At 33.5% G+C, this 14204-nt stretch overlaps 3 protein-coding genes across 3 annotated transcripts; 1 reads left to right on the top strand and 2 right to left on the bottom strand.

Annotated features, from left to right (window-relative positions):
• Positions 1-1248: 1248 nt before the first annotated feature.
• Positions 1249-3509, bottom strand: LOC103487904 (B3 domain-containing protein At5g42700-like). The gene is made up of 7 exons (XM_051082400.1): positions 3261-3509; positions 3067-3162; positions 2896-2927; positions 2633-2795; positions 2297-2503; positions 1771-1854; positions 1249-1470 (listed from the first exon to the last, which is right to left on the bottom strand). Exons 1-6 carry the CDS (start codon positions 3393-3395, stop codon positions 1798-1800), a joined length of 690 nt encoding a protein of 229 aa, XP_050938357.1. The 5' UTR covers positions 3396-3509; the 3' UTR covers positions 1249-1470; positions 1771-1797.
• An 875-nt stretch (positions 3510-4384) lies between these two features.
• Positions 4385-6735, bottom strand: LOC103487905 (origin of replication complex subunit 2). Its single transcript, XM_008446412.3, has 6 exons — positions 6469-6735; positions 6290-6396; positions 5976-6108; positions 5604-5892; positions 4823-5050; positions 4385-4721 (listed from the first exon to the last, which is right to left on the bottom strand). Exons 1-6 carry the CDS (start codon positions 6595-6597, stop codon positions 4525-4527), a joined length of 1083 nt encoding a protein of 360 aa, XP_008444634.1. The 5' UTR covers positions 6598-6735; the 3' UTR covers positions 4385-4524.
• A 1757-nt stretch (positions 6736-8492) lies between these two features.
• Positions 8493-13147, top strand: LOC103487906 (uncharacterized). Its single transcript, XM_008446413.3, has 7 exons — positions 8493-9222; positions 9397-9485; positions 9634-9769; positions 11823-11921; positions 12031-12153; positions 12265-12527; positions 12615-13147. The coding sequence occupies exons 1-7, from the start codon at positions 9060-9062 to the stop codon at positions 12723-12725; spliced, it is 984 nt and encodes a 327-aa protein (XP_008444635.1). The 5' UTR covers positions 8493-9059; the 3' UTR covers positions 12726-13147.
• Positions 13148-14204: the final 1057 nt, after the last annotated feature.

Here is a 14204-nt window from a genome sequence, read left to right as displayed (position 1 = left end):
TATGTAGTTTTCAAAATTTATAATAAAAATGTTAATAGATAAAAAATGATAATCAAGTAGGAGGAAAACCTAAATTTGAGCTTCAATGAGAATATATAAGTTAATGAATTGAACAAACTTTATAATATAGAAACTATAAATGGTAGTTGTAGAAAATCTTTAAAATTTAGTTTGTTGTTTTGTTTATTATTATTATTCCAAATATAAGTAGTTTTTATTAGCATTTCCTTCATAAAATGTGTATAAAAATATATACACCTAGTATTTTTTTTTTCTAGTACCAAAAATATAGTTAATAACCTATTTTAACAAATAATGATTTTAAAAATCTAAATTTGAGTATAGTAATTAAAATTGGTTGAAAGTTCGCGTTAAAATTAGATTAGAAATTAAAGTACATTGGTTAAAATGCTATTTTAACCTTTATTTATTCATCTATTTTATTGGTGTGTATAAAAACTAGCTCAAAATAACTAGTGGTTTACTTCGTTTTATTTATGCCTTTGAAGTCTCAAAATCTAAATAGTGTTTTTTTTCCTCTCTTACTTATACTTAACACTACTTGAACAAAATTTTGGCTAATATATGATATATGTACATATATATGGTCTCAAATTTTTGGCTTTTTGTTGATTTGGAATAATAGAGTCGGGAAAAAAGGAAAAAAAAAACATCCATACTCCTGTTTTGAGAAATTACGAAGTACTGTTCAGATTCAAAATAATACAGCGTAGCATACTTATAAATTGCAAGGTGTAAGTACATAGTATATATGAAATCTGTAGGACACTTTCTAAATACCCAATTTGGAAATCACAAATGTATGGAATAAAAAATATATGTGCTAATGAAAATAAAAATATTATGCAACAACTATCAAATTAAAGCATCAACAGTTCTACTAATTTGAAATTACAAGATAATTAACACTCCATAAATTTATGCTAAGAACTATTGGGACTCACCTATCCACCGTTCACGTGTTTCAATTAAAATTACTTTTAGACATCTATCCAAATGTGCCCGTCGTTTTGGACTTTCTGGAGAGGAATAAAACAAAAGATTACTCAAGAAACCAGTTTAAAAGCTCTTGCACGCTTACGCAGGGGGCATCCCACTAGAAACCTTTTCAAGGCGTTTTCCCAATGAAAATCAGCAAAATCTATCAGCTAACAAGTAGTCTAAGCTAAAACAAAGAAAAGGGTTTAGCAAAAATGAGAGAAGAAAAATGTTGGGAACAAGGGAGACTTGAATGCACACACCACCCCGCAATATAATAGTCATATTTTGAGCTGATACAAGATTGTACAAGACACAGATTGCCTTTTACTCCAAAACAAATTTGGAAAAAAGTAGTTGCATTATGTCTTCCCCAACCCTCTTCAAATTATCACCTGAAATGAACTGGAGCATTTTCAAAATAATCTTAGAGTAGGAGATCATGATCGTACACTAAGCATCATCATGCACCTGGACAAAAACTGGAAGGTCAAAAGAGCTTCTTAAACAATTAGAATCATCTCTAAAAGTATGCATATGATATTTAACTAAGTGGTTTTGAAAATTAAAAAATATTCAAAACATTTTAAAATGGTATTCTCCAGAATTGTTTGCAAGAAAATTGCTTCACTTAGACGAAGCACCAACCCTGAAATTCCAAACTTGTTCTGTGCAATTTCATGCAGGCTGAATGTAGACTGTAAAGACAGAACTAATAATCTCAGAGCATTTAGAGAATTTAGAATTAGTAAAATTTTATTTTAAGATTACCTGACTTGGGATAAGAAAGTAAATCATTTAGCTATTGTTAGAATCACTCTCTTGTTTGGAACCATTCACCCTAAAGATGTACACCTGAAAGAAATAATAGGGAAATTAATATTATGTGAGTGAATTCATGAGAAAAAACAAAAACAAAACAAAACATAAACAATTCCTAAATATCTGAAAGAGTAGGGGGCCTTATATTAGTCTGTTTTCAATCTTTGAAATCTTTTTCTACATGGTTGATGGTAACACTCTCCCCTCTGTGTTGTAAGCCACAGCCAAAAATTTCTTCAAATCTTAATCTTAGACAAAATTCCAAAACTGAAAATAGATAATGATATATCTAGTAGCTATAAGGGAGCATCCAGATTCTGTAATCCACGTCCAACTTGTTCTTATGATGTAGTCACATTGTAATAACTTGTCCATACATGAACACCAATATGTATTGATTGTCTCAGAAAACGTATGCAGACAAGACAAAAGGTTGAAGAATTTTGAATCAAGTAAAGAGATGAATTGCAATCACCTTGCAGGCTGTAGGTTTAATGTGTTGAAAAACCACAGCATCTCCATCAGCTAACTTATGAGCAATTGAAAAACCCTTCCATCCCCCACTAAATCCTGTTTTTCGCGCCAAATATATTATGGGATACTCATCACCATCTTCATCTATTAAAGTCATTACTCCATCATTCTTTGGAAGGTGCGTCTTGCAGAAATGAGAAGGAAGGCCCTGTGTTCAAAAGCATTCTTTTTCCAATGACATATGATCTAATTGACTGATATCACATCCAGTTCAACAAGTTTAACGACTAGAACTTTAGAAGGCCACAATCTTAATAGATAATCCTTACTAGCTTACCAGCCAGAAACAACCACTAACATGAGACCGAACCATCGACTTTATACAGCTGGGATAATTCGGCTCCAATCGAGATTGTAACTCAAGAGCTCTTTCAAAGGCTTTTTTTCTTGCTTCATCCGAAGCATAAAACTGGTCTGAAAAATCTCTTGCTCTGGAGATCCTATAATCCCGAACAAAAGAAAGCTAGTAACAATATTAAACGATCCAACGGTATGACGAATCTGTCATCCTTTTTTCCAATCAGTTTTCAGTAAAGATACCTTCTAGGGATCGCCACACGATCGACAAGAACCTGCCAGATTAATTGAAAAGAAAAGAAAGCAGAACCAATGTAAAGGGATTTTGCAATCTAGATTATCCGATTCAAAACAAACAGCAGCAAACCCTAGTTCATCGATCTAAGTAGGTTTAGCATAATACTGATGACTTACTTCAGCGTAAACAGGTGTTGGTTGCTTTGCTACGCGACTGGACCTCCTCACCACCACCAGTTGTTTCTGCATCACGCGAGGCTTGACCTGCTTACTCTACAGATCGGTCAAATAACGAAATAAGCTCAATGATCCATTGGGAAACATAGCGTAACAGAAGAATGAAAAGGAAAAAATAAATGAAATCGAATTACAGGGGAGGACTTGGAAGGCGAAGAATCGAGGAGAGCTTGAGAAAGTAAGGGCAAATTTAGGGCTTCCATTCTCTTCTTGTTTTCTTCAACTCTTTTCTGACGACATTCCTCGTAAGAGAGGTTTGAGATTCCCATGGTCTCTTCTTCTTCTTCTTCCTCGCTGCGTAGGTTTTGGCGAATGGCAGAAATGGCAAGATTCAGTATACTTGAGAATCGGGGAAATTTCAATTTCGTACGAAAATTGTGACAGTCGACCGTTAACTTCCCACTTTTTTGGTCTTTTGGAAAAATAACTGGAGGGAAATATTCTTAATTCGAAAAGAAAAATAAAATCTTAAGTAAATACTTATTAAATCCATTTTTAAATTTAACTTAATGAACCAAAATATTTGCAAAGTATAATAACTTTTTAGATTTTACAATAGACATCAATAGATTTAGTGTCTATCGTTGATACAATATGATATTTTGCTATATTTTATAAATATTTTTAGCAGTTTTGTCATTTTCAATAATAATATACTCAAATTTGAACACGATCTTTATTTTATTTTATCTCTCAAATTTCATCAATGACATTCATTTTATCTTTAAAATTCTATAGAGTTATGAACCTCCAAATGTCATACTACTAATAGAGATATTATTCATCACTTATGTACTTGTAATTTTCTTTATTTAAAATTTACTTGTACGCCTTTATTGAGAATAAAGAAATCATTATATAAAGAACTTATCTTTATCGAGAACGAAGCAAAACACATGATTCACTCGACACCTTCATTTAATCGTTCATCGCTCACATATGACTTTTCATATCCTATATTTTCTTCCTTGTTCAGGATAAAAGGTTTCCCATCCTTCAATGTTATTGGTTGAAAAGAACAGATGGAATGTCAAATCTACTTTCTAAGTCATCAACTTAAAGTTTATAAATTTAATCACAACGTGTGAAATAGATATTCAAACTTTGGATCTTTCAACAAACGACATAGGCACAAATGGGGTGTGAATGCTTTCTTTTATAATCTTTCATATATTAAACTAAATCTTCCCATAAATTTCATTCATACAATGACAAGTTAAACTGATATGATTTTTTGCAATTCCCATGGTTAAAAATCTTTGGTAAAACTTTTAACTCACATTCAAAAGTAATATAAGAGATAATCGGTAGAACTTTTTAATTCACACTTAAACTTACAACAATATAAATACACACATTCAGACTTTGTTGACGTACACAAAAAGAAGTGCAAAAATTTCAACTCAATTCCGTTAATAGTTTTTCAAGTGCTTCAGATGGAAGAGGTATATACAAGCAATCTTGACCATCAGAATGCCTTCTGATCTTCACCAACTCGTGGTCTTTAAATTCTGTCAAATGAGAGTTCAGTGTTATCTGGCTGCTAACTAGGAAGCGCTCCCGACAAGTTGCATACAGCTTATCGATTGGCATACCTGAAAAAGTTAAAATGATACCATCAACATTGTTCACACAAGTTACTTTGATATTCAAGTGTTAGTAACCGATGAATACTATCAGGTTAACTTCAATTCACCTTCTTCATCAGGATGAGATAGCTGATGTTCTATAAGAACTTTGAATACACTTTGTGCATTGGGTGTCAAACTCTGTAAAACAATTGTAGCAGTTTTTGCACTTTGAGCAGTACCACCATGTGCAAGAATCAAAGGGAAGAACATTCCTTCAATTTTGTAAGGGGCAAATGTTGGAACATGATACCACAACCAGTTAAATTGTGTGTGAACCATCTTCTTGTCCCACACTGGAGAAAGCAGAATACACGATTCAGTGAGATCAAAATCAATGAAGTATTGCAATTTGCTATGCTTCATACAACGTATTCTTGCAGTTAATTTATATTGCAGTACTTGATGACCTCACAACATTCCATGAAAGAGATGAAAATCTAATTTCTGTAATGATAATTCGCCTTTATGTATTTCATCGTATAGAAGATATGATTACAGTAACAACCCCCATTTCATTTCTTTGAATTCACGGTAACATCTTAAGAATCCAAGAATGGTAACTTCACTTGCAAGTTGCAACAAAATTCAATGTCGTGCTAACTGAACATGATTCAACTAGTTTAGACATATACTCTCAATCTAAGAAGTCAGAGGTTTGAATACTCCAATCCCACCTGTTATTGAACTCAAAATCCAGTGTCTGTATATAGAAAGCAAGACCATGCCATTTTCCTATGTAACAAAATTGCAACTGTACAGATAGCATTATGAAATAGAGAAATAGGTCTTATGTTTTAAATGCATAATTCATATAAACATTGATAAACGGAAAATGCATATGCTTACAAAGAGGTGCATTCACGTGGTCAACGGAGGCAATAATTCGAACATGGGAACAAGCAGCAACTCGTGCAAGATACTCTTGTGTTTCAGAATCTCTTAACCCAGGCCCATCAATGTTGTGTATCACAACACAAACAAAACAATCCTTGTCTTCCTCATTTGATCCATTCAAAAAAACAAACAGATCATCCATGGATCGGGAACTAAATGTCTGATGAGCATTGCTCCCTGATGCATTTTTGGGCCGAGATTTCAACTGATCAGACAATTCTTCAGCTATGGCTACTATAACCTACACAAAAAATGGCAATACTTTAGTGACACAAAAATAAATTCAGTATGTCTGATTGTGGATAGCCATCAGCTAAACTGTACCTGTTTAATATTCACTGATTGAAGATACCCATTAACAACTATTACAGAATAATCCACCAATGCCCTCGATGCAAAATCTTCAATCAAAGACTTCTTAGACCCAAATCCATACATTAGAAGGCCAAAACCACATCTGAACCACAAGAAAGAGAAACATTAAGCGAATTTACAAAAGAAACGAAACAAGTGACCGTAAAAAAATCAAATGAACTTCGATAGCAAGTTAAATAATTTCAAATCCGGAAGTAATTTGTAAAATTTACAACCAGAGAGCTTCAATCCAACAACACTACAGTTCAACTATCATGGCACACCTGAGCTCAAATACCCATTTCGAGTACGAACTCTCGTAGCTGGACATCAGGGCAGCAATTTCACTCTCGTGCTTAGGTTCAATATTCGCCGCCGCGGCCCTCAATTCCTGATCATTAATTTATTCCAAATCGTTTTCATAAAACTAAAAAAAATCAAAGTATTTTAACTGGTTACGAACCTGTTCGTCGACAACGTCGATGTCGGCGAGTTTCCCAGAAGATTTCTTTTTGGAGCCCCCCAACTCCTTAGCCAAAAAATAGTTCCTTGAAAATGCAAACTCCTCGTCGTCTAGATCATCGATCTCCATGATAACGATAAACAGTAACGAAGAATTGGGATTCAATCGACTACAGTTACTTCAAGAAGAGGATAAATGACTGTAATTGAGCGAACCCTAGAGAACGCACTCTTGCTTTTTCCCGCCATTTTTAGACTTGAACCAACATGCATCGATCGGGCTCAGAGTCCACCCAATTGAGCCATACCCGTTTACCCGATGGCTCGGTTGACGTAATGGGCCCAACTACATACTCTAAAGCCCACACAAGTCTGGGAGATTATTAGGTTTTTTTAAATGGAAGAATAAAAATAAATAAAAAACAATACCTAAGTAGTGGAAAAACAAGAGGTATAATGACAGTAGGAAATATACAAGAGTAGGAAATATACAAGAGGCTCTTGCAAATATAGCAAGATAAGTTTGATATATTTGACTCATTGTATGTTGTTTTTAGATTCGTAGAAATGGCAAAATTCAAACTAAACCCACGTTTGAAAAATACAAAATTACAAATCCACATTATGGAATTATAAACATTTTTACACATTACTTGATATGTTGTTGATAAATTTGATATATTTTTTTATATACTTGTTATGCTTTGTTGATACGCTCAATGAATTAAATAACATTTTATATAAATCTATATTTGATATGTTGTCAATACATCTGTTAAACTTTTCAATTACACTTGATACATTAAGCATGATATGTTTGTTGTATCGTTGATACACTTGTTATGATTTGTCCATACAATTGATGAGTTTAGTACACTCAATACACTATTGATAAATATTTTATACTTCACCAATACACTTGACAGATTTAATACATATGATGTAGTTCATTTGTTTGACACATTTGATGTACTGTTGGTACACTTTCTATGTTTACTGATACACTCAATTGATTAAATATACTTGATAGTTTTGAGGTTCTACTAATACATTTAATATACTTTATTAGTACACTCTAATACATATTATATGTTTTATACACTAAGTTATACCGTTCATAGTGAATTGCATAAAAATTGAAAAAAATAAAAAACATGTAGCAAGTATATCAACCAACTAATACATGTAATATAAGTACATCACAATACTGATTTACAAAATTGATACAAAGTGGAAGGAAAAAAAAAAAAAAAAGAATGCCTGAGGCCTTGAAATATGGGAGAAGAAATATGCATTAAAAAGAGGAGAAGAAAACAATAACAAATTTAAGACGGAAAGCATTTTAAAAAATGAGATTTTTATCAGTTTGAGAGCAACCATTTGAAAGAAATTTGAAGAAAGAATTGAGATTTAACAAAAACAATGATAAAAAATATGAATAAAAAAATAGTTAAGAAGAAGAAGAAGAAGATGTCAAAAACGAAAATTCAACTAACGAGATATTATTATTATTATTGTTTTATTTTTGAAAGTAGCCTCCAAAAAAATAATCGAAAAATGGTGTTTGAGAAATAAACACTTTTCATTATTAGATTAAATTTTCGTTATGGATACAAATATGATACGAAGGTTTAGAAAGAAGAAAAAAAAAAATAAAAAAGAAAAACATTAAGAAACGGTTATGTGGTGGCAGTTTTGAAATAATAAAAAATTTAAAAGTATAAAATATCTCATGCATATTTTAGAGATTAAAATTTAACATAGTTGCAAAATTTGAGAGAAAAATTTTCAAAAATAGAAAAAAATTGATAAAATATAAAATTTTCCAATTTGAAAAGTAGGTGATAATTGTTAAATACCAAATATAAATTTCGTTTATTTATAAACACAGTTGAACAAGAGGTGCAATTTTGGTAATAAGTTAAAGTGAAAAGGTGAGAGGTTGGGTTGGGTTCATAATTAAATAACCACTAAACAATAATAACAAAGTGGAATTTAGTGGATAATCATTTTCAATCAAAGAAAGGGACATTATAATTTAATTCATCTCTGTTTTCTTTTCTTAATCCCCAAAAGAGAAACTGTGCCACAGTTGGTTACCATTTAACCATCGACAAAGGGAAAGCCTTGATGCTCCGGCGCAGTTTAACGAATTGTCGGCGACGGACGGCTGAGTGAAATTTCTCATATAACGTAAATAACCTCCGGACCAAGTTATCTCCTCCTCCGCCGTCGCAAACGTCGGACGCGTTCGGGCTCTTTGTCCGTTTGCATTGTTTTAATCGCTAACAGGCGGCAAAGCGGCAGCAAGAATCGGCGCGCAATAGCGCGGAAAATCTTGACCAAATTCAATAATTGTATTCGTTAGCTGTGTGTTATCAGGAAAACAAATATAATTTTCAGCACTATTCCGCTTTTTAGAAAAAGCAATTTGGGGATTTGGTGTGAGGATCCATCGGATCGATCTGCTTCGAGGGTAAGAAAGATTGGGGAGGAGAGGCGGTGAAATTTTGCTTCCATTTTCTTTTTTTGTGTTGTATTGACATTCAGAGAGGAGATATGGCGATGGGATGAAGGTGAAGAAGAAGGGATATGGCGAGGGTAGAGTGGGGTTATCAAGGAAGAGGTAAATGGACGTGTTCGTACAAGAAAACCACTCTCATCATTTGTTCTATCAACATTATCGTTGCTCTCTATGTTTTTCGATCTCTATATGCTTCCCTCTACCTCTATTCGGATAATGATTCACCAAGTGGTTAGTATCTGAGCTAGTTGCATTTCCTTTTTGTGTTGTTGATTCGCGTTTCATATGCGGATTATTGATAAATCCTGTTTTGTATCTTTGCATCTTTTTTCGACACTATGATTCCTTTCATTCTTGATTTGGTCGTATGTATTTATTCTGTTCATTTTTGTTCTTCCGAGCTAGTTGTAAAGTACACTCCGGATCAGATTAGGAAAATGGAAGAGTTTGTTCGGGTTCGTAGGGCCTCTGAGCCGGTAGAGCTCATTAAATTGGTAAGACCCAGACTTGCTTTCAGGGATTTGTTTCTTCAATGTGCTGTGAGACAGATCTGTTTGAGGAGAATGATTTCTGGTTTAATCACTGATTCTGGGCGTTTTGGCTTTAAATTTGTTTATTGAATATTATTCTTTTGGTGTAAAGGTCAAGGAGCTTAAAGAATTCTCCCAAGAACAGACGGTTGATGAATTACCTCTTCCATTGAAACAGAAGATAACCGAGGAAATTCTTCTGAGGTTGAGAAGCTTGAACAGTAGCTCAAATAGTACTGAGCAGAGAGGTCAGTACAATCTTATGATTTCCCTGCTTTACTTATCACATTTTCATACCTTATGCCTCAACCATCATAATTATCGTCTAGTTAACATCTAACCATCCGTCTCCCCTGGTTTCTGTTTCCGAGGATTCTCTTGATTAGAGAGCGAACATAATGGGTAGGAATTACTCTAAGCCTCTGTATATGTTAAACTTTCACTTGGAGGTCAATGGATCATGGATTAACTTTTTTTCTATTCGTTTTTTCACAAAAGGAGCTCGATATTAATATATTGATAACCAAGTTTTCCAGTACCGTCACTTTAGGCCATGCCTGATGCATTCTGTATCATGGCTATCATGTTTCAGGCACGTGTTTCTATCTCATTCTCTTGTACCAGGTTTAGGGCTAGGATATGCAATTTATTTTACCAGTTGACTTGAGTGTATGGCAGTGTGACCTAGAGTTGGAACCAAAGAAGGCCATATAGCAGCTGCATCACTTCAGAGAGATATAGAATTCGTAATTTTATTTTTTATAATTGTGTATTGTTATCTAAAATCTCTAGATTTTCTCGTAAAACGAGTTGGCTAGTAACACATTTGCAGTTCACTTTGGCATGGAGTTGCCATTGTTCTAACACTGTTACTTGTGGAATTAAATATAGATACACTAGATTTATTATAGTCACAAATTGCAGCACTTCACATGCCATGTAAAATGCTACATAATATGGTCATGACCTTTGATGTTCATGGTGCATACAACCAACTTCACTCAGATCAACCTTAGGTTATTTATGTCACAATTTTGCTATTCCATTTCACTTCTTTACTACCTCCATGAAGAAGTCATCTTTTCTTGACTTTATTTTTGAACTCAAACGACGCAATTGAGCACCCTGTATAGAAAATTTTGTCCCATTATGGTTGTATGTTTTTTCAACTTGCCAGTTCCTTTTTAGTAAAATATCGGTTTAGTTTGTAGATAACTTAAAATCCTTTGGAAGAATCAAAAACCTAAACTTTCATAGGATGAATGGAAATACAAAAGGAGACAGAACTCCTCAATCTAGTCAGCCTAGGAATTACTAAAGAGCTCTCCAGTTGGCCCTCGATCATAGATGTCTAATGGCTACAAAAGAACTTTTAGAAATTCTGAAGTGAGAAAAAGGAAGCAGAGAAATGAGGTCCCCGTCCTTCATCAGAAGGTTTCATTATCCATAATATCATGTTCCTCTCTCTAAGAGGGTGTATTTGATAAATGAAGTCCCCTTTAAATTTCCAACCTCTGGAATTTTGATGACTAAGCAGTTGAAGAAGCCTCCTAGATAAAACGCGAACTAAGGAGCACTCTGAAAAGAAGTTACGGATCTTTTAGGAAAACAGTTTTTTTCCCTCTTTTTAACCTAATGCTAGAAGTGGTTAATGATTCAAATAGGAAAACTGGATTATCATTCCCTTATATATTCAATTGTTTCCTTTTCTTTTTTAAAAAAATTATTTATTTGTCATCCCTTTGTTTGCTTTGGGGTGTGCGTGTGTTGGGGCTGGGGCCAAGAGACGGGTGGTTCTGTTGATGAAATTTAACTTACAGGTTATACTGAATGGCGCCCATCTATATGCTATCTAGAAACATAAAACGACAGTTCCTATACTATAAGCTTAGAACAATAACAACAACAACAACAATAATTCTTAAACAACAACAATCGTAACAATGAGACAAACAAGAAGGGGTTTTATGCTAACGGTGTACCGTTACGCATCTTATTTATATTAATAACCCTGTTGGTATCACCAATTTAGTCATTACTGACCGATATGTCCAAGCATGCCTCTGCTCTCTTTATATACATTAAATTATGGTTGAATATTCTATACCCTGCTTACAGATTCATTGCTGCAATATTTAATGGTTGGCATATTCCTTCGCTGAAGTTTTAGGGTGGCTCATATGTGCAATTTTTGCTGCATCAATCATCTGTTATCCTGCTGAAATTTTTGTAGACCTTTCTAAGTTTGAAGACTATTATTGTCTTCCTGTCGTTATAATCTTCCTCTTCTTATATGATCAGAAGCAGTAGAAATCTGGAGAAAGGAAAAATTGGAAGAAGCAAATAAGTTGATTGCCGAGCGAATGATTGAAAATTCAACTCTTTCTCTTGAAGATGCTGGTATGGAATTTTTATAGTGTATTTTGCTTTTGTTTTTTTTGCCGTATTGTGCTAGAAAATCATGCCTATTATGCTGTATCTTAGTTTCCTTTTTTTCCTCTTCTGGTAGGGACTCTAGTAAAAGCCTTGGAGACTGATTGGCAACTGCTGTCTGAAGCAATTGGTCTATGGATACCTACAGAGGTCGTGCACATGGAACATGATGACAAGCCTGAGGGCGTAGATGAATTTGGTAATTTTTTGCCTATTAAGAGTAACATTCTATGCACCCGATGATTCAATTTCTTCTATTGAAATCTCAGTTTATATGTCACTAAGGTCTTCGTTCTCCCTCCCTGTGTAGATGATGAGATTTTACCCGGCAGACCAGTTCCTCCTGAATGTCATGCTGAGCTCCATACAGATTACGATGGTGCTGCCGTAAGATGGGGTCTAACTCATCATAAAGAAAGCGCAGCTGATTGCTGCCAGGCTTGCTTGGATCATGCAAAACGTGCACAACCAGGTGACAGAAAATGCAACATCTGGGTTTACTGTCCATCTGAGACTGGATGCCACTCTCCTGATATTTACGAACATAAACATATGGAATGCTGGCTGAAATATGTAAGAACATAACTGATTTCGTGGTTGTTAATCCCTTTCGTAGGCTCACTTGAATCTAACTTTTCTGAACTTCAAATCTAAATGCAGGCAGAAAATCCCAAACTGAATTTCAAGACCAACTATCCACAATCTTATAGAAACTCACACCCGACTGCGCCGTTGGTTGTCCCTTGGGTCTCTGGTGTTGTCAGTGCGTAAATGTACAACTAATCAGGCAAGGGATTTCCACTAAAATGTTGACTTCGGTTGTCCAGAGTTGCATGAATGAAAATTTTGAGGGTGTTAGGTGTTTTTAGGGGACTAGCATTTGATTGAAGGTCTGTTTGAATTATAACTGTCTTACTCTTATGTAAGATGTAATACGGATTGTCATTCCTGGTGTCTATGACTTCAGATTGACAAGTCTGGCGCTGAGATGAGATAGAGAGCTTAGAAGTAACGTGAAAAAGAAAGGCCATTTTGTTGACTATCAACTTTTGAAATTTTATTCATTACGCTCAGGATGTCAGTTTCTGAGCTCTGAGCTTACTCTCTCCCTCTCTTTCTCTCTCTGTGCCTTCCTGTGAAGAACTTTTGTGAATTTTTGGAGATAATAACCAACTACTTAAGTTTACTTTGTATGAGTACTACTTCTATGAGCACAATACTTTATTATTTATTTATTTATTTTGAAAGAGCACAATGGCTTGCTTAAACACTTAAAATGTTATTTTTCAAATAGATTTGTCAAGTATTTTAAGGCTTTAAATTTATGTATGATCAAACTTGATATTATTGCATGTTTATTTGGGAGTTCGTAGCTTCGAAGTTCGAACCTTTAGTTGAGGTACTCACAACTTATGCCATTGAAATAATGATTTCTTTTTCCACAAGAGGGCTAAAAGATACCGACATTTTCTCTTCTATCTAATAAATATAATTAATTAAAAAAAGTATAATGTTGCATACTATTTTTTTTTTTAAGAACGTTGCATGCTTTATTTAGAGATGATTTATTACAAAATTGAGACAAGAATATATTAGCACAAACCAATTTTAATGACTATATTCCTATTCTCGTTACAGTTGCTTGTTTCTGAAGGTATCATTTAACTTGAATGATATAAACTTATCGAAAGTTAAATCTAAAATTTGCTATATTTGCAAAATTTTAGCATTTGATGAAACTTTGAATTTAATTGTTATATTTGTAAATCGTCTAAAACAAAATGAAATTGGAGTAATCGGACAAATGACCAATACGAAATGACCTTTTCTGAAAAATGGTCAAATGTATTTCTCCTTAAGAAAATGATCGAAAGACCAATTTGATACTATCTAAAATTTAATAATGGACAAAAATACCCCAAAAACATAATTTATGTGATTATGCTATATTTTGAAAACGAAAACTAATAATCTCTGTCATAATTCTAAAAAATTAGTATCACACAAAAAAAAGGCTTATGAGGAGATTCAAAAACTTAAACACAATATAATGTATAATTAAAAATTAATTTTGAAAAAGTAGAAAAATTAGACTTTAATCGTGTTAAAAAATTAATATAGTCATCAAGAATACTTGATCATAACAAAAAACTCAAAATTTATATCGAGATAAACAAATATCTTATATATATATAAAATAAAATATTTACAATATATAGCAATATTTTAGATTTAATCAATGATAAACAT

This window comes from Cucumis melo, chromosome 3, assembly GCF_025177605.1.
Source record: "Cucumis melo cultivar AY chromosome 3, USDA_Cmelo_AY_1.0, whole genome shotgun sequence".
Lineage (NCBI taxonomy): Eukaryota > Viridiplantae > Streptophyta > Magnoliopsida > Cucurbitales > Cucurbitaceae > Cucumis > Cucumis melo.
The sequence above is the reverse complement of the archived record's forward strand: the minus strand, read 5'-3'. Positions and strand labels throughout refer to the sequence as shown.

Coding starts and splice junctions, on each gene's coding strand:
- LOC103487904 (XM_051082400.1), bottom strand. CDS start 3,395: ATGGGAATCTCAAACCTCTCTTACGAGGAATGTCGTCAGAAAAGAGTT. Junction 2,796..2,895: donor CGTGTGGCGATCCCTAGAAG/GTATCTTTACTG, acceptor TCGGGATTATAG/GATCTCCAGAGCAAGAGATT. Junction 2,504..2,632: donor TTAGTGGTTGTTTCTGGCTG/GTAAGCTAGTAA, acceptor TTTTGAACACAG/GGCCTTCCTTCTCATTTCTG.
- LOC103487905 (XM_008446412.3), bottom strand. CDS start 6,597: ATGGAGATCGATGATCTAGACGACGAGGAGTTTGCATTTTCAAGGAAC. Junction 6,397..6,468: donor TCGACGTTGTCGACGAACAG/GTTCGTAACCAG, acceptor ATTAATGATCAG/GAATTGAGGGCCGCGGCGGC. Junction 6,109..6,289: donor AAATGGGTATTTGAGCTCAG/GTGTGCCATGAT, acceptor CTTGTGGTTCAG/ATGTGGTTTTGGCCTTCTAA.
- LOC103487906 (XM_008446413.3), top strand. CDS start 9,060: ATGGCGAGGGTAGAGTGGGGTTATCAAGGAAGAGGTAAATGGACGTGT. Junction 11,922..12,030: donor TCTTTCTCTTGAAGATGCTG/GTATGGAATTTT, acceptor CTCTTCTGGTAG/GGACTCTAGTAAAAGCCTTG. Junction 12,154..12,264: donor TGAGGGCGTAGATGAATTTG/GTAATTTTTTGC, acceptor CTCCCTGTGTAG/ATGATGAGATTTTACCCGGC.